Genomic DNA, 20,009 nt, shown 5'->3' with positions numbered 1-20,009 from the left:
GCAGTTTCTCTGTGAACAGTACCAGAGGTGGGGGGCAAGTCCACCTCCAGGTTCTTCAGAAGGTTGTGTTTAGGGACTAGCAGCAGGCTGTAGCTGAGATGCCTTTAGAGGTGAGGGCTGTGGGTCAGGAGGGGTCTGCCCTTGCCACCTGGGAAAGGCATGGAATCCAGAGCGTGAAAAACTGTGGAAATTCCTACTACAGGCCTGGGACTGAGGTAAGGTGGAGACCTAAAGAGAAAGTTGGTCTGAGGCGGTGGTCAGCAGCCTCTCATTACTTTTCGGGTTGGTAACAAGCCTCACACTTCACCTCCTAAGTAGGCCAGTCCTGTGACTTCACCAGGCCAGTGAAGGTGACAGAGGTAGGCGTTTCCTTTAGCTGTGAGGAGGTCCAGGCTCTTTCTTAGTCCCCTTAAAATAGCCAGAAGAGGTGAAATCATATATCTCAGGCTGGCCTCCAATTCCCTGTGATTAGCCAAGGATAGCACTGGAGGAGATCTTCCTCCCTTCATATAAGGAATGCTGAGCTTATGGGCATATGCTACCATGTCTACTTTATTTGGTGCTAAGGACTGGACCCCGGACTCTGTGCTAGGGATTGAACATGTTAGGAAAGCATTTTACCAACTGAGTTACAGTCCCAGCCTTGCAAAGTTTTCAAGCCTGGACTAGCCTCGGAACCCCCCCCCCCCCATTCAGAGCTGGGATCACAGGCATATTCTGCAAGTGTCATTTTGAATAAGCACAAAACCCAGCTGAGAGCTGGCATGCCTGCCCCCACAGCCGTTTCCAGGCCTGGTGTGACTGTGAGGTACACAGGAGTGTGGAGGACCGGCATGCAGACTTCCAGGACAGCCTGAGAGGAGGCCTAGGGGCCATACTTGATAAGCTTGCAGGCCTGCAGAGCAGGGACCCTGGCAAAGGGCCAGCTTGCGTCCTTTGTCCTGGGCTGGAGAAGCTTTGTGCAGCAGAGTGGAGGACCCAAGTCCAGCAGGCTTTTGTGGTATGGCCATCCTAGGGCAGGGCCATGAGGCCGAGCAACAGGCAGGAAGGAGAGCCCGTCTCCACCTCAGCCCAGGTGGCCCTGTGCTGCGTCCTGTGATGTTCCAGCCCCGCCTAAGCCAGGTCCACCAAGCTCACGCCGCCCAACAGACAACCCAGCGAGTGCCCGAGGCTGGAGGGCTACCTGGCACCATGGTTCCAGCTTAGGTTTTGAGTTTGGGTTTTGGCAGTGGGAAGCACATGGAGTGTCTGGCTGTCAGGAGGACAGGAGACGTCCTGATCTTTGGAGTGGATCCCAATTCTGTCACTTTCTAGTGTGACCCATCCTTGGAAAAGCTCCTGATTTTAACTGCCTTGCCTTGTGGACTGGGCGAGTGAGCTCATGCACTCAACAGGAGAAGCGGGCAACACACTGTCAATGTGCCAGGGGAGGGGACAGAATGTAGCTGTTAGGGCTGCCCTCTCTGTCCCTTGAAACAGGGCTGTTGCTTCTGCTGTGTGGTATTTTACCCCTTTCTGGTCCTTCCCATGCATATGTGGTGAATTATCCAGACTAGGGATGTGAGGGGCCAGGACTGAGCTGTTTGCCTTTTGCAGAGTCCTTGACTTCTGACTCTAATAGGCTCCTCCTTTTTCTCCAGGGTTCTAGAGGTCTGGATGCAGTTAGCAGCCCGGACTTGTGTTTAACAAGCTGATATCACCCAATGCTGGCAGAGGCTTCTGTGTCTTCTTAGGACCCACTGGGTTCAGTCAACCCTGTTTAAAAAACAGAAGCTGGGGCCACAGACCCAGGAACAGGGCATAGACTTTAGGCATTGGCTGAGGCTGGCCAGCAGAGGGCACCTCCTGCTACTGATGGACACCCCAAACTTTTGGATGCATGTGAGTTGGGTCCGTGTGTGTGTGTGTGTGTGTGTGTGTGTGTGTGTGTGTGTGTGCAGTATATGCATGTATTGAGGGAGACAACTTTCCTAGTCTTAAAATTAGTTGGTTTCTGCCCTCAATGGGATTGTGGCTAGACACTTCTCCAGGGGCAGACTTACAGACAATGCACAACCCAGTTCAGGGTGCTCAACAACATGGTAGAGGCAGGACCCATTAGCAAACTTCTTGAGTGACAGCCCTGTGCAGCTCTGCTTTCAAAGGGTCTCTATCAGGAGACAGACACTGTTTAAAGTGTCTGTGGCCACACATGGTGGTGCATGCCTTAATCCCAGCAGCAGGAGGGCAGAGGCAGACAGAAGGCAGATCTCCTGAGTTTGAAGCTGGGGCTGCATATGAAACTATCTCAAAGGCTAGAGAGATGGCTCAGCGGTTAAGAGCACTGACTGCTTTTTCAAGGGCCCTGAGTTCAATTCCCAGCAACCACATGGTGGCTCACGACCATCTGTAATGGGATCCAATGCCCCCTTCAGCGACAGTGTATTCAGCTAAAATCAATAAATCTTTTTTTAAAAAAGTGTCTGGGCAGATGAAGGTGTTTGCCATGCCAACCCAATGACCTGACTGGATCATCAGAACTGACGTAAAGGTGGAAAGAGAGAATAAACTCCACAGAGATGCCCCTCGCTACACATATACCACAAACACTAATTTGGGGGCATAGACAAGTATTCCACTGAGCTACATCCCCAGACCTTAAATTCAGTTATAACACAATCTGGGGGCTGGAGAGATGCTTTCATGGTAACTAGTTGCTCTTTCTAGAGGGACCTGAGTTTGGTTCCCAGCGCCCACATCCACATTGGTGGCTTACAACCCTGTGAAGCTCCAGGGGCTGTGCTGACTCAGTGACCTGGTCTGCCTTCTAGAGGGGCGTGTGCACAGACACACAGAGGCACACACAAACAAATCATGCTAAGCCTTTAAAAACAGCTACATGGAGACAGATTTATTTATTTATTTATTTATTTATTTTTGGAAAAATGAAATGTGCTCATTAGAGGAAATAGAAAGTAGGGTTTTTGTTGTCTTTTTTACCACAATGTCACCTTCAGACCCGGAGTCCCTAGCACTGACACAACAGTGAGAGGCCAACAGACTATGTGGAGAGATAACCACAGATGCCAGGGGTAAGAACAGCACTGCCTACAAGTCTGGAGATAGGACTAGGGGACCCAGCCCGAGAGCATGCCAGACAATTCTCCTAAGAACAGTCGGACTTCACCAAGAGTTTTGCTTCAGACTTCTAGCATTGTGGATAGCACATCATGGGGTCTCATGCTGTTTGACTTGTTGATGTTACAGGCTTTGTAGACCCAGCCTGTGTAACTCATGAGGCATCCTCTGGTCCTCTTGTTCATTCACACACACACTGCCGCCTTTTAAAAGTATATAGACTTTCCATTCTCTTGTTACCGAAGGCAAGGCTGATACTCCAACAAACGGAGGTCACGGCCTGGTAACCTTCCCTCGGCAACATGCGCAGGTGGTGAGCCATTCTGTGGTGGCTGGGAGTCCCCTACGCATGTTGCATTAGTTGGGAGCCCAAACTTTGAAGTCAGGCCACATGTGAGAGGCAAGGCTTCAGCAATATCCTAAAGCTTAACTCGGGAGCACAACTTCAATCTCGGGGCTGGCCTGAGCACCACCACAGGGCAGCTATTGTTGGGCTAGCCTCTGCTTAGAAGCCTTCAGCCAACGGGGAGGATGGTCAGAGAAGTAGTGCCACATACTGGTGGCCTGCGTTGTATGGGGGTCTTGGGACTCCTGAGTGTCAGGTGAAGCACCCCATTATGCACACAGGTGGGAGCCTGCTCTTGAACGCCCCACTGCTTGGAGAATTCCCTTCTTTTCCCATTAGCCCCCTGGGCCAGTCCACATTCTGGAGACTTGAGGGAGGCTTCTGTTCTCCCAAATCCAGCCTTCCGAAAGCAGTGCCACCTACAGGTTGAGCCAGGGAGAGGGGAGGGGTGTCCCTGCTCACCACCATGGGGTCTCCTCCCTCAGTTGAGTTGGGCATTGGTTACAGAGCACACAGCATGGGCATTCGAGCCAAGCCCAGTGTCAGTTTCACCCAATCTGAGAACCCGGCTGTTTGTGGCAGTGGCTCCCCTGTGGTCGGGCCTGGTCCAGCACAGGCATCTTGTTTGCAGGTCACTGGCAAAGCTTCCCAGGTCACAGGTCCAGTCTATTCTGAGCCTGAGTATGTGGGTAGAGACAGGGTGGGTTGGCTGCCAGGGCACAGTGAAGGGCCTCTGGTTGAGACACACAGGACATGGCTTAGGTGTCAGTCTGACAGGCCCACTACAGGCCTGGTGGGAGCCTGAGACAAGTAGCATTTCCTGTCCTGCTCTGCTTCCAGGCCTTTGAGAAGTGGCACTAGCGCCTGGTAGCCAAGGGCCCAAGAGAACTAGCAGCAGCTTTGGCCCCGGAAACAGTTGACAGTTTATAGCAGGTGTGGGGACAGTAGGGCTCAACAGCAGCTATGAAATTATGTTCCTGAGAAATAAGGACCAAGCCCTGCCTTCTGAGGAGGGAACAGGCCTACAGGTGTGGAGTCAGCGCCTCATCCTGGCTGCTTCTGTTTAGTCTCTCCGAGGCTGTCCTCCACTGCGGCCATCTAGGCCTGGGACACAAGCGAGGGGCAATCCCCTGCTCTACCTAAGCTGCTCTAGGGACAGCCTCCTCCCCTTCCCTGATTCAAATGAGACCAGCAGGCTGGGAGCCAGGCCTCAGGAGCAGCTGTCTGTACCTGCCAGTCACTGCCCCGGGCAGCAAGGCCTGAGGGCTGACTGTGGAGGAGTGCCAGGGACAGCTCCTAGTCTAGGCTGAACGGAGAAGACAGCGGCTGGCAGGAGAGTCTGCTCAGAAGCCAGAGTGGGCTGCACACAGCCACAGGCAGAGCTGGGCCCTGCCCAGGTGAATCAAACTAAGAGAACAGAAAACAAGGCCAAGAGCAAGCATCCATTGAGGACAGAATGCCTTTAACCCTTAAGGGGCACTTTCTTCCCAGCCACAGAATAGACACAACCCCGTGGAAGCCCCGTGGAAGACAGAACTCCTGCACTCTTTAGCCTAGGATGGCAAGAAAGGCTTGGGTCATGAGTCAGGCCACTCCTGGGAACCTGGTGTACAGTCTACTGAGTAGGGAGGTTTCTGTAACTTCACTTGCCGCATCTCTTCCTACGCCCCTCAGTATGAGTGCCTACTGCCTGTCTCACAGAGACCCCCAAAGTTCACCTCCTAGCGGCTGCCTTGGTGCAATGGCTTGGCAATCTCTAGTCTCCTCCCCTTGAGGATGGAGGCACTCCCACTGCAAGAACATGGGCTCTGGGCTTGAGCAGAGAGCAACAGCCTCCTCCATGGGACATCTCAGGTCCAGCCAGAGCCTGGATGCTTCCTGAGTCTAGCTGCCAGTATCATGTGTAGAGAGATGCGGGAGAGGGGGCTCCAGGAGAGGAAGATGCCGAGATGCAGCCTCATGGATCATGTGTCTCTTTCTTCGTGGTGTGCCTGTTGAGGAGCTCAAATGTGTCCTCTACCACCTGCCACAGGCAGTTGTCCAGCACGAACTCGTTGTCCACCAGGTTGACCAGAAAGTAGTTGTCATGGATGTACTGGATGATCATGCGGGACGGGGATTCCTCCTCGTATAACTTGCCCCACTGCTCCATCCACAGGGCAAAGGCCTCGTCCTACATGTGGACAGAGACACACATAAGCAGGGTCAGTCAACAGGGCTAGTACCTCCAGGTCTGGGGTCCCGCTCTCTCCTTGCAGGCTATCCACAGAAGAGCAAGACAGTGCCGCTTCAGCTAGCCCAGAAATAAACACCACATGCTAATACACGGCCTCCTAGGCCAAGACTATCATGCCTGGGGTATGGTTGTCAGCCTTGTGTTGGGACTGTTGTTTGCCCAGGGTTCTCAAGGTAGCCAGGGTACACACCCTCCCACTCAGTTACCTTCCAGAACATGAAGCTGATGGGATCCACCACAGTAGGCTGGATGATCTCTCGGCTAGGGAAGATGCCCCAGGTGACAGCGTTGGGCTGCAGCTCAGGGGCATTAGTGATGTTCTCTCCCTGATAATAGAGGCAGGGCTGAGGCAGGGCGACAGCAACCTCACACTGCTTGTGTGCCCCCATGGCCTGCCACCACAAACAGTGCCACCCTCTACTTAACCAGAGCCCCGGAGGCGTCCTGACTGGACCTCCACTCTGCCTTGCTTAGCATCCGGGCTAGCTGTGAACTAACGTTCCTCCAGCAACTGGCTGACCAAATGCTGGGGTTACCTGGCTTTCCTACTTCTTATCTGGACCTACAGGAGCAGTCTGGCTTTCTACCTGAGCTACAAGGGTCCCCACTAGGTTCCATGGTCCTTGCCACTCTCGTAGTTGCCTGCATGATCTTTGTAAAAAGAAATGGAGGCGCTGGCAGTGGTGGTGTCCAGAGATGGGTAGGTCTCTGAGTTCAAGGTCAACTTGGTCTGCAGAATGAGTTCCAGGATAACCAGGGCTACACAGGAAAGCCCTATCCCAAAAAAGAAAAAACAAAATGGAGGCAAGCTACCCTGCACTGGGGAGAAAGGTTCTCTGCTTTAGGCTCTAGGCCTCAGGCAGACAGCAGGACAACACTACCAGGCCGACCCTCTGCAGTTTCTCCACAGGGAGTGCAGAGCCTTTCCTTCCACCTTCCCTCCAGAATGCCCTTTGCTTAGTCTTTGTCCCTAAAATGATTCAGACCGGGCCCTGGGCACGTGCACAGTGGGTAAGAGGCTTGCTCTGTGTGTTTGGATCCAGCACCCATGTAAAGAGCTCTGCACATGCCTGCCCCCTAACACTGCATGGGGCAGATGGGCGGATTGCTGAGGTGTGCCATCTGTCAACACTATCTCAGGGGAATAAAGCAAAGAGTGACAAAGCAGGACAGCAGACATCCTCCTCTGGAGCTTGTAGCATCCTACACTGAATCTGCCTTTCCTACTTACACAGACTTGCCACCGCATATATTCATCTACCTCACAGTCTGGGGGCCTGCCTCCATCTGGTCTGTCTGTCTGTCTTGTACAATACTCCAGGCTTGGGCTGGGCGTTTGAGGACTGTCAGAATAAACGTGGGTGTTCTAAGCCTCACTGCCATCCAGGCCGGGAGCTGGCTTATACCTTCACATCCACGATGTGGTAATTGACTCGCAGCTCATACGTCTTCAGCACTTGCAGAAGAGCCTCCACGGTTTCACGGGAGGTGAAGAACTCTAGGTAGGCCTGAGGGAGAACACACCCACCATGTCAACCCTGCTCCTGGCCAGGTTCTCTGTCTTCTCACTCTCCTCCGATCCATCCCCACGTCTGACTAGATCTGCCCAGTCCATCTCTCTACCCTCCCAGACATCCTGGGAGAGGACCATCAGTAAAGTGTGGGGCAATGAAGGCTTTGGGATTAGAGGGGCAGTGTGAACCAGGATAAACTGTGGAGTTGGGAAAATGCAGAAGGAAAGCGGCTTCTCTGTGTAGAGTGGTCCAAGTGGTGGTACAAGCTACCTCTCCCAGCCACTAAGGAGAAAACTGTTAGGAGCTGAACAGAGGCAGCCACTTTGACAAGCTTAGGACGAGGGAGGAGCCTGGCCCAGGACAGCTTCCCCAGCTATTGGATGAGGGCGACACCACAGGGCCAGGCAAGGCACTTCTGTCTGCGGAGGGCCTCTGCCGTCATTCTTTAGAATGTTCAGAATACTGCAGAGTGGGTACATTTACCCAGAGGAAGCCAGGTTTGGGGCTATACCAAAGGAAACAGCAGGGGTGGCACCTAAATCCAGGTCTTCTGAGTCCAAGGCTCTAGGCCTTGCTCCAGAGTCATTTAGCTCCAGCAGGGCTGGGATTAAAGCATTCTTGTCAGCAGTCTCATTAGCAGTCAGAGCTCCTGAGAGGTGACTGTCTCCTTATTCTTCCTCCAGGAAGATCTTGTCATATTCTTTATTATATTTTGCCCCAGAATATAAAACACCCCTCACCCCATTTTATAGGACAAACTGGGACTCACATAGCCTGTCACTGAGAGTACAGAACAGGCTGAGTAGCTTCAAGCATCCTAGCATACCTTCTGGAAGACATAGCCCCCACTGGGGCCCCAGCCCACAACAGGGTCTGAGGACGGCTTTGCGTTGATATTGGGCTGGGAGTTGATGGTAAGGATGCCCAGCCTGTTCACTCGGAGCAGCTCCTCCTTCATCAGGCTGGTTTCTGCTGCCAGGGGTTCATCGTTCCAGGGCAGGCAGGTTACCTGCAGGGCAAGGTGAGCTGAGCTAGGGCAGCACCGAGTCTGGGACTGGGCTGTTTCCCCTTTGTACAGTCTATAGAGACCGGGTCTGTTTCTGTCTCCATGGGTTCCCCAGTGGGATCTCGTACCCCTTCCCTCAACTGAGATGCACATCTCCAGGGGGGAAACAGTTCAGTCCAGCCCAAGGCTGAGACAAGGCTGGGCTGCTTCCTCCTCACCCCACTCACCCTGTAGCCATGGCGATTCGGCTCTCCTGAGAGGTAGTGCTCAAAGACTTCAAAGACACTCTCTTCGCTGGTGAGCTCCTCACCCCACATCTTCAGCAGCTCCTCCCTGGGGGACTTGCTTTTCAGGTAGAAGAGGTAATAGTCTTTCAGCTCCCCAAAGGCTGGTGAGGAAGAATTACCCCTGGCAGGAGTACAGGGAACAAGGCACTTGCTGTAAATCCTGTCCTAATTCCACCCCAGGCCCCAGCAATTCCTAACAGGGAGTGGCTTATCTCCTCACCATCGGCCATTGGGAAACTCATCCCAGCCCTGTGTGCGGTAGATGTAGCTTTTTGGTCTGGAGGCCCAGAAGATGGGACGCACATCTTCCTCCCGGCGCTTGGGGTGCGCGCTGACAGCCCAGGGCAGGGGACGCCTGATGAGAAGGAAGAGGTAAAAAGCCAGGCTTCGGTGGACTGAGCTAGAGGAACTCACCAAGCCATGGTTACCTCTCTCTGAACATTACTGCATGTGGCTGGAACCAGGTGGCCCTGCTGGCTGTGGCATCTAAGGGCATCCTCAGGGCAGGGTTGGTACCGCACCTCTGCTGCTCTGCCTCCACTTCTCACCTGGGGTCCTCGCTCCACATGCCCAGTTGCTTTAGCACCTCCATGGTGGCCACCTCGCGGTTGAGAGTATAGAAATGGAGGCCTGGCACCAAGCCACTGTCCAGCAGTTCCCGGCACAGGCTCACAGCCAGCTCAATGCCGTAGTTGCGGATGGCAGCGTCGTTGTCTTTGATGGGCTCAATTACATCCTTGATCTTCTGTGGCACCTCCAGCTTGGACAGTTTTACAAGCTGCCGAAGGGAGGTGTAACCCTGTCCAAGACACAAGGGGCATGGGGTCATCTCTGGCCCATGTTCCACTTTATCTCCTTCCTGGTCTCTTGGCTAGTTAGTTTCATGGGAAAAGCCTGGGAGAGGCAGGTGGTGTTGCAAGGCAGTGCTTGGCCCACCCTCCCCTACTTTCTCTCATTTGTAGAGTCTGGGAGTGGCCTGCTGCATTCTTGCCATCAGCCCAAGCCAGGCCTTGAGCTCAACATGGCAGTCATCTAAGTTACTCTAAGTTACTTAGTTACCTAAGTACTTACCTGGCCAGTTACTCCTAAGCCTCACCAGACTGTCATCTGCCAAACTTCAGGTTTAAATCACAGATCTTACCTCAGGTTGTGTCTTAGGGTTTTACTGCTGTGGACAGACACTGTGACCAAGGCAAGACTTATAAGGATAACATTTAGTTGGAGCTGGCTTACAGGTTCAGATGTTCAGTCCATTATCATCAAGGTGGGAACATGGCAGCATCCAGGCAGGCATGGTACAGGAGGAGCTGAGAGCTCTCCATCTTCATCAGAAGACTGCTAGCAGAATACTGACTTCCAGGCAGCTAGGATGAAGGTCTTAAAGCCCACATCCACAGTGACACACCTACTCCAACCAGGTCATACCTCCTCCAACAAGGCCACGCCCACTCCACTCCAACAAGGCTACACCTCCAAATAGTGCTACTCCCTGGGCCAAGCATATACAAACCATCACATTCCACTCCCTGGCCCCCATAGGCTTGTTCAAACACATGAATCTATGGGAGCCATACCTAGACATAACATAACAAAAGAGTATATTTAATCCAACCTGCAAAGTTCCCAAAGTCTGTAGCAGTCTCAACAATGTTAAAAATCCAAAGTTCAAAGTCTCTTCTGAGATCCATCCAATCTCTTAACTGTAATCCCCAAAGCAAGACAGAAAACCAACTGGGCAAACTCTAAACTCTGCCATCTTCATGTCCAATGTCAAAGCAGTCTTCAGACTTCCACTCCTTCTCCATATTTATCGACTGCAACATATCTTCTTTCTCCTGAGCTGGTTCTACTCTCTGTTAAGCAGCTTTCCTTGGCAGGTATCCCACAGCTTTAACATCTTGAACATCTTTGGATCTCCAAGGCAGCTTCAATATTACAGCTTCTTGTTTCAATGTCTGGGATCCACATATGATCTTCTGGGCTCCTCCAAAGGGCTGGCTTCACTTCTCCAGCTCTGCCGTCTGTAGCACTCTAAGCTCAGATTGATCCACTCCACTGCTGCTGCTGTTCTTGGAGATCATCCCATGGTACTGGCATTTCCAATACAGTGGGGTCTTATGCTGCAACTAGGCTTCACCAATAGCCTGTCATAGGCTCCCTTCATGGTGCCAAGCCTCAAATCCTTTGCATGACACCCCTTCAGTCCTGGACCATCAACTACAACTGAGGCTGCACCTTTATCAATGGCCTCCCACGCCCTTCACAGTGCCAAGTCTCGGCTGCTCTTCATGACCCATTCATGTCTTCAAAACCAGTAGCACCTGAATGATTCTTACACATTACCAAGACCAGCTGCAGCAGGTGGTACAACCTTGACTACCTCTGGACACAGTTTCTCTGTGCTCTCAGAAAACACTTCCCAGAAGATTTCACCTCAGTGATGCTGGTCTCTTTTTTATCACCACTGATTTCTTAGTAGTCCCTTCTATTCTGGACTCTGAAGCCAGAGCCACGTGTCCAAAGCTGTTGAGTTCTGCTGCTTGCTGGGACTGGAACATGGCCCCTTGTTCTATTACATTATCACCAGCTTTCTGTTTTCCAACTCTCCCAGTGCCTAAGCTTTGTAGACTGACTTTGAACTCAGAGATCTGTATGCCTGTCTCCTATGTACTATGATTAAAGATGCAGTCCACCAACCTGGATTTAAGTTTTTCTTCACCTAGAACTAGCTCTGTCCTAGGCTGGCTTTGAACTCAAAGATCGATTGTCTGCCTCCTTATACTACCATGTCTGGACCTAAACTTGACTGGGTGGAATCTTGCCTGAAGGTCACCACTCCCTTAATTCAATTTAATATCCTTGAACACAGGATTCAGCTCCATTTCACTGCCTGGTGCCCTCTTACTACTCAGACTATGTATTCTATATTTTTCCTTTTTCCACTCACTAAGTCTATTCAAGACGCTCTTCATCAGACTTAACCAGGGAACAGAGTCTCTGTTGGGCATTTTTGTGACTTCCTTTGTCAATGCAATAGATCTGAGTGTCTTCACCTGGGTATCAGGCAGACCCTTCAGACAAGGGCAAAAAGTAGCCTCAGTTTTCACCAAAATACCACAAAAACAGTCTCTAGGCCACATATTGAGATTCTCCACTGAATCCTCTTGGGCCAGGTCCACACAGTTGAAATCACGCTCAGTAACAAAGTCTTACTATTCCTACTAGGACAGCCCCACTCTTAAAGCATTCCACTGCTTTTCAAATCCAAAATCCTCAAAATTCACATTCTTCCAAACAAAAGCACAGTCGGGCCTATCACAGCAACACCCCAGTCCCTGGTACCAAGCTCTGTCTTAGTTCCCATTGCTGTGAACAGACACCATGATCAAGGCAAGACTTATAAAGGACAACATTTAATTGGAGCTGGCTCACAGGTTCAGAGGATCAGTCTAGTATCATCAAGGCAGGAACATGGCAAGATCTAGGGAGGCATGATGTAGGAGGAGCTGAGAGATCTACATCTTCATCTGAAAGCTGCTAGAAGAACACTGGCTTCTAGGCAGCTCCTAGTGCCCACACCCACAGAAATACAACTACACCAACCAGGTCACACTTCCAAATAGTGCCACTCCCTGGGCCAAGCATATACAAACCATCACAGGTTGTCACATTAGGATGCCTAGAACTGGGGCCTGGGGGCTCCTTTGTGGGATTACCTTATTAAATATATCTGGTGAGAGTCAAGACTGGAAAACACTAAGTTAATCTTTTTGACTTTGAGATAGAGAGTCTCATGGAGCCAAGGCTGCCTCAAACTCCTGCTGCCCAGAATGCTGGGATTACAGGTATATGCTATCAGGTTCAGCTTAACCAAAACTCCTGATGAGAGTTAATAGTCACTCTCATACAAGCCTTTATATACACCATTGCTGTCTCAGAGGTGACAAATGAGGTGACCAAATGCAGTGTGTGGACGATTCCCAATGGGCATTAAGTACCTCTGAGGAAGAACTTCCGTATGACCCGGCCCTGGCCCAGGCAGTGCACTGCAATGAGCCAATCGGGTTATCTCAAGCCCCTCACCTGAATAGGGAAGATCCCAGGCAGGATAGGGCAAGAGATGCCCATCTCTGTGCAGGCCTTTACAAAACTGAAGAAGGCACTGGCCTCAAAGAAGAGCTGAGTGATGATGAAGTCAGCGCCTGCGGACACCTTCTCCTTCAAATGCTTCAGGTCATCCTCGAAGCTCTCTGCATCTGGGTGGCCTCTGGGGTAACCTACCAGGAGAGAAGAAAGCAGGGAGGCTGGTCTCAACCTACCTGCTCAGGGAGTGAAGACATCAGAGAGCCGGGGCCTGAGCAATCCTCAGCCCAGGCGCTTCTTCCCAGAAGCAGCGGCCAGGTGAACTGTGGGTGTCCAAGCTCACTGCTGTGCCACACACCCCATGGATGAGCCTCCAGGAGAGCGGTGGGTTGTTCCAAATGCTATGCACTATCCTGCTCACTCCGCTAGGCAAATCAGGCCAGGCCTGCACTTTGTGGCCACAGAAAGACTGTCACATTGAATACTAACTGGGGTGTTTCTAGGGAGCCAGACTTGACTCTGAGCATTAGATCTAAGGAGCTGGTTCATGTGGGTTCATGTGGGTTTTTTGGTTTTGGTTGGGGATTGAACCCAACATCTTATGCATGTTAGGCAAGCATTCTCGTGTGTGTGTGTGTGTGTGTGTGTGTGTGTGTGTGTGTGACATGGTCTCATTTTAGCTATGTATCCTTGACTGGCTTCAAACTCTGGAGACCAAGCTAACTTAAATTCAAAGAGATTGCTTGCCTCTGCCTCCCAAATGCTATGCTTAAAAGTGCACCACACCAAACCCGATTATTTTTGTAAAAAAGTACATATGACACTCAAATCCCTCTGAACCCAGGATACTGAATGGCTGGGCATCACATTGGGCTAGAGAGATGGCTGAGCTGTTAGCAGCACTCACCATTCTTACAGACCATCCCTTCCGGCCTCTGTGGGCACCAGGCGTGCACATGGCACACAGACATACACACAGGCAGGACAAACCTACATATAAAGTAATGATTTAAAAAGTCACACTATGTGAAGAATTGAAGAAAGTGAGGTTTTTACTTCAAGAAATGAATAGAGAAGCTGGAGAAATAGTTAAGAGTACCTACTCTTTTTCAAGCACACACACACACACACACACACACACACACAAAGGGGCAAAAAGTACTTTTTTCATTGCAGTCTGATTACAGAAGGGGTGGAGTAGGACTGTGGGATGATCTTAGGCTGACCGTGCAGCAGATGGGGTTTCCAAATCTACAGAGTCCAGAGGCTCTCTGATCCCATTGGTAGCTGTGAACTCTATAACTCCTTCCCTCCATAACCAAGCTCATCGGAAGCTTTACACATCAGAGTGGGAGTGGGGGGTGGGGAAGACCTTACACAGGCAGAAAGGCAGGACAGCTTTGAGGCAACCTCAGAGTAGAGGGGAGGGGCAGGAGAGGGAGAGAAGTGTGTGTGGGAGAGGTAGAGATAATCCTCTGCCTGAACTCCAGGAGCAGCACTAAGCAGAGAGCCAACCTGAAGCCAGAGCAGCCTGGAAGCCAAGCTGCTTTACTGTGATGTCATTTGGTTCTTAAGAAACCACACTCCCCAAGGATAAATAGAAAAACTATTGTGTGCAGATCAGGCACCAGAACTGCCACTTTGAACAGCAAAGCTCTTTCCGGTGGGAAAGTTCTGACTAAGCAGTTTGAACATTGCCAGGCAAATCCATCCTGGCCCATAGTTGGGCTTCGATCACTTTGCTGGGTGCTTTTTCTGCCACGGCCAGCTCGGTAGTTTTTAAATGTTATATTTTATTTTAAGATTTATTTGTTTCATGTATGTGAGTACACTGTCACTGTCTACAGACACACCAGAATAGGGCAGCAGATCCCATTACAGATGGTTGTGAGCCACATGTGGTTGCTGGGATTTGAACTCAAGACCTCAGGAAGAACCTCAGGAAGAACAGTCAGTGCTCTTAACCACTGAGCCATCTCTCCAGCCCCCACGTTTTGTTTCCCTATATGTGTATGTGTATGTGTCTGTGTATATGTGTGTGCAGGTGCCCATGGAGGCCAGGGCAGGGCACTGGCTCCCTGGAGCTGAGTTACAGATGTTTGTGAGCCACAGGGCATGGGTGATAGAAGGGTTCTTGCTCTAACTGCAGGCTGGATACTTTAAGCAGCCGGTTTGACTACCCACTTTACAACAGGCCAAGCACAGAGCCACCTGACAACTGTGAGCTCACAGCTCCGCTGGGTTCCCCGCACCACCTTCTCACACCCACAGCTAGAGCCCGTGCGCATAGTCCCCAGATTGCTGCATCTGGGCCAGTGACAATCAGAGCAGCTGGCGATGCCTGATCCTCCAGTTCTTTAGCAGCGTTTCCCAGTCTTAGTAGGAAAAGGTGCTGCTGTTAAGCACAGCCTGAGTTTGAATCCCAGGACTGACGTGATAGAAAGAAAGAGAACTGATTCCTGCAAGTTGACCTTTGACCTCCACGAGTGTGTCACACACACACACTCACACACTGAATAAAATGTTACTACTTGATATGTTACACCATAACATCGGCACTTATTCACTTACCTATTTTGTCAGTGCTGGGGATGGAACCCGGGACCTTACACACCTGACCAAGCTCTGACGGAACCAGGGGCCTGGCACACACTAGCTTCTCTAGCACACAACAGCTCTCTAGCACCAAACTACAGCTCTGGATTCTTTCTTTTCTCTGGACAGAGTTTCTCTGTGTAGCCTTGGCTATCCTGGAACTAGCTATGTAAACCAGGCTGGCCTCGAACTCAGGGAGATCCATCTGCTTCTTCCTCTCGAGTGCTGGCACTGAAGGTTTGTACCACCACCTTCCCACTCCAGCTCTGGATTTCTAAGACAAGTTCAGGCTGGCCTTGAACTTGTGTCCTCCTCCTCTAACCGACTCCTCATCCTTTAGTACGAGGATTAGAGCTAAGCCAGTGTGAGTCTAACGTCCCAGAAACTGAGCTAACACTGAGAACAGTCAGAGGGGAAGCCGTCTGGAGCTGGCACTATGTCCACACAGAAGCAGGACTCAGGCAGCAGATGCACAGTGAGAAGCCAAGCCAGCCCAGGACCCTGTGGGCACAGAGGGGATGAAGGACCCCAGTTCCTGGCACCCTTCAGGGCTCAAATAAATCCTATCCCTGGAGTCTTTCATAACATATCCTCCCCTCTCTCCCCCATGAGAAGATGGGGCACAGAAGGCAGAGGAGGGAAGCTTTGGAGGTGGGAGTAGTGTGCGGGCGGGACAGCAGGTGGCAGGAGCCCAGGACTGGTGCCATTCAGCTCACCTCGGTCCCCCCCCCCCCCCATACACCCAATCAACATGTCCTGAACTGAAGACTGGCTGGCTACCCTCTCATCCTGTCCCTTCCCTGCCCTCACTCACCTGCCACACAGATGTCAAAATAGTCGCCAAACTCGTTCCGGATGTGCTTCACCAGGTCTGTGGCATAGCTGAAGCCTCCTTCCTCTGCTTCCCAGTGGTCACCTACAGGGTCTGCAGGGTTGCTGGAGGTCATGGTCACTGGGTGTCCCCTGACCTCCAGAGTCTTCCTGTTCCCTCTACCTGCCCCTACACTTAGCTACGGGCCCCTCAAAGGCAGAGACTTCCTATTACCTGAGTCTAGCCTGACACCGGCAAGCAGGCGGGGCAGGCAGTGGTCAACTGTCAAATGTCTACTAAGGCTCACTCTGCAGGTGGCCCATTGGTGGTGGGGCCAGAGAAGGTGTGGCTCTCCACTGAGCCTGGCCTTGCCCTGAAGCCCTGGGGGTAGTCAGACACCCTTTCCAACCCCACTGCTCTCTCAGAGCTCCTGAATTCTGGGTGGATTTTCTACTCATCATGAGGAGTCCTGTGGTGGGATCAGAATCCCCCGCTCCCCCACCTCCAACCATCGGGCTTCCACCTCCTACTCAAGTGCCCTGAAGAGAGAAGTGCTCAGTTGCTCCTGGGAAATTCCAAGTCATTCCCTCTATGACTAGGGCAGACTGTAATTGTAACAGAGGGTTAGCAGGCACAAGTCACATCCCAACTGAGCTGTCTACACGTCAACCTGTAGAGGCGGCCGTCCCATCTGTGTGAAACCCACAGTGGACTCACTACCCACTATGATCCCTGATCCTCCTGCAGTCAGCTGACTCTGAATGAATTTAGTGTAGAGCCCCGGGAAAGTAAAGGACTTTTCTAGGGGGCGGGAGAAGCCTTAGGGGAAAGCGAGAACCCAAAGAGGAGGGGTGCTGGCGCCACACCTCCCCTCAGCGCCATTATGTTCTTCAGGCCGAGCTGCTTGGCTCGGTGCAGGTGGCCTGTAATCTCGTCCTGGCTCTGCTGGCAGCAGGTCATGTGCAGGATGGTTTCCAAGCCACAGTAGTTCACTGCTGTGCTGGCTATCATCATGGAGGAGGTCTCCTTGTCTGAGCCAGGGTCTCCAGCTGGGTGCCAGGTCACGTCTATGAACAGGGGGCCCCCTGCTGCCATCCGGTCAAACCTGGAGGGAATTCCTTTCTTAAGCAGGGCTCCTGGGGGGAAACGGGGCTCACTCATCCTCCCTGGGGGGAAGGGAGCTGGAGCAGCATGGAATGCAAGTTGGTGTCAGAGCACCTTGTTTACTTGCCAGGCATGTTTCCTAATAATGTATCTCTTCATTTGTAAGATGCAGATAACATGTCAGTAACTCAACATCCATCGGGGTGCTGGGCTGTGCAGCCCCCAGAGCCGGGAGTGAGCTCACCGATTACCCCACCAATATATAACCAAGTCACTGTTTTGTGTGAACAGTGCTCTGTGCTTCTCAGAGTGAAGCACATGGGGGTTTTTCAGTCTTGACAGCCGAGGATTCAGGAATCCCAGCAGCGGTGGGCAGAGAGAAATCAACAGACTCTTGTGTTGCTACCGTGGCCTCCTTGCATTAGCCAAGAGTCCTACAGAGGAAGGCTGAGTTCCTGCGCTAGATTCAAAAGCTTTTGTGGGCACCAGCAGTGTGTTAAAGCTACCATGGTGTGTTTAAACATTGGGGCCTTGGCTTCAGGACTGAGACAAATACAGATTAAAAGGCATTAATGTTTGTGGTTGTTTCTGAGACAGGGTCTCATGGAGCCCAGACTGATCTCAAACTCTCTATGTAGCTGAGGATGTTCTTTGCTGTTTGTCTTTAAGACTAGGGTCCCACGATGTAGCCCTGGCTGTCCTAGAACTCACTATGTAGACCAGGCTGGCCTCCCACTCACAGATCTGCTTGCCTCTGCCTACCAAGTGCTGGGAATAAAGGTGTGTGCCACCATGCCTGGCTCTTCACTGGGCGGTCCTTGACCTCAGATCTGCTTGCTTTTGCCTCCCGAGTGCTGGGATTACAGGCGCATTCCCACACCCTGTTTATGTCGTGCTAGAGATCAAATCTAGGGTTTATAGCAAGCTACTTACTCACTCCATCAACGTTACACTCCTCCCCGCCCCCTCTAGGACAGGGTATCATTACATAACTTTGGCCAGCTGGCCTGGACTCTAGGTGACCTAGGCTGGCTTTGAACTCACAGTTACCCTCTTGCCGCTGAGCATTGGGATTAAGGTGTTACCAGTATGCCAGACTTGACTTTCTCTTGTCTTTGTGATGTTGCGGACAGACCACAGGACTCTCTGACTTGAAGAAAAGGAACTGGAATTCAGAAAGTGCTATCACAAAGCACGAGGTGTTTCCTGATTTGGAAAAGCACACTGTGTTGTGTCCAGCTAGCTCAACACATTCCCGGAGTTGCGGTTTGTTGACTTCCTAAGCTCCTCATGAGCCAGCCCCAAGCTCTGCCAAAGAATGCAGCCTGAAAATGAACATTTTTCTGGCTTACTGAGAGTGTGCCCAAACATATCTAACGCTGCTTCAGAGGGACTTTCACATACAAGAAGTTATACGTCGTAGACTAAACTCCCTGTTTCGCCTTTGCTTCTTCCTGCTCCCCCCCCCCCCCCGTGCCTTTTCCTGCCGGGTTAAAGAGCAGCTCTTGTTCCCCTGTGCCGACCCCCATTACTGACCTCCCTCCTCACCTCGAGATGAGGTTAACAGCTCCCTCAGCAGTCCGAGGAGGGAAGAACTCCAGGGAGAACCACTTGTCACCAGACTCCATCCTGCGCCTCATCTTCTCCCGCAGTCTTTCGCGCCGGTCGGGGTCCAGGCTGGGGGTGGAACATCTGGAACTGTCCTTGGAACTCTCACCGCCACTGCTGCTGCCCTCAGATCGGAGGTTGGGGCTGCCACTTCCTCTGGCCTCGTTTGCCATGGCTGGATTCCTGCTGTAGAGGGTGGGGGCCAGGGGTATTAGAGGGCTGGTAGCCAAACCCCATGCACACCCAACATCTGAGTAGGCAGCTCTAGTGGTGGTCACTGCTTGTCAGCTAGCACGGGTGAGACTCAGGCAGCTCCTACCCAGAGGCTCCACGCGCTTTGCCCCCCTGCTGTCGCTGTCCTCTGGCTCTTTGTATGCCGACCTCCCACTAAGCGCTAGGTTCCTCAGCTCACCGATCCTGGGTGACAGCTACCTTATAGAGGGTGGCACAGAAAGCCCCACGCAGCCAGCCTCTGAGGCCCACATCCCCAGGGATGTATAACAGTGCTCAGCTGGAAGGACCTTGGCTTTTTGATGGTTCATCTCGATCTGCTTAGACCCAGAGTGAGTGGGGAGGGAACAGAGGAACCTTTCCTTGAGGGCGTGCCTAACTGGGCGGAGCTGTGACAAAGAGCCTTGAGCTGAAGCTGGGGCCACGCAAAGGGGCGGGAGTAAGGTTTCCAGGCTGGAGAAGGCTCAGACGCCAGTCAAAGAAGGATGAATGGGGGAGGGGAGGAGTGGGCAGGCAGGGACTGCAGGGGTTAGTGGAGATTAGGCTATTAGCCTATCAGGATCACTAGACTTCTCCTTACAAAGAAAGAACAGTTCACTGTGGCTGGCCCGGCATGGAACATGTTATAGGCTTTCTGCAGCGTGGCTAGGCAGCCTGATCTCCTAAGGTCACGCTACTTCAAAAAGACTGTTGGGTTGTGAGAACTTGACAGGGGCTGGGCTGCAGAAGCAGGTGGACTGAAGTCACCAAGGATAGGGATTTAATGTCCAACTCTGAACAAAGGTTGTCCCATCTGTGCCTGCCATGCTAGCAGCTCTCCCTCAGCCTGCCAATTAAGTCAAAAGGATCAGTGAGCACCGTCTACCACATAGGCACACTCCCAGTCACAGCAACCGCAGCCTGGCTGACAGGGCATAGGGCCATATCGAAGTCTGGTCTGAAAAAGACAAGCGCCTGAAAGCAAAACAAACACTACCACTGCACAGTGATGGGCAAACACAGTAGTGGCTATCTATGTGGTGACGTGGAGCAACAGAGGAACGGCCAGATCAGGTTTGCTTCTTTCCAGAA

General features: G+C 51.9%; 1 protein-coding gene across 1 annotated transcript; it reads right to left on the bottom strand.

Annotated features, from left to right (window-relative positions):
- Positions 1-2,949: 2,949 nt before the first annotated feature.
- On the bottom strand, positions 2,950-19,254 carry MTHFR (methylenetetrahydrofolate reductase). Its single transcript, XM_080920818.1, has 12 exons — positions 19,140-19,254; positions 18,648-18,893; positions 16,862-17,100; positions 15,999-16,109; positions 12,590-12,783; positions 9,055-9,305; positions 8,727-8,861; positions 8,447-8,627; positions 8,040-8,222; positions 7,106-7,207; positions 5,906-6,025; positions 2,950-5,636 (listed from the first exon to the last, which is right to left on the bottom strand). Exons 1-12 carry the CDS (start codon positions 19,247-19,249, stop codon positions 5,421-5,423), a joined length of 2,088 nt encoding a protein of 695 aa, XP_080776944.1. The 5' UTR covers positions 19,250-19,254; the 3' UTR covers positions 2,950-5,420.
- Positions 19,255-20,009: the final 755 nt, after the last annotated feature.

The sequence above is a fragment of the Micromys minutus genome (assembly GCF_963924665.1).
Source record: "Micromys minutus genome assembly, chromosome: 9".
Taxonomy (NCBI): domain Eukaryota; kingdom Metazoa; phylum Chordata; class Mammalia; order Rodentia; family Muridae; genus Micromys; species Micromys minutus.
This window is presented reverse-complemented; position numbering and strand designations above follow the sequence as displayed.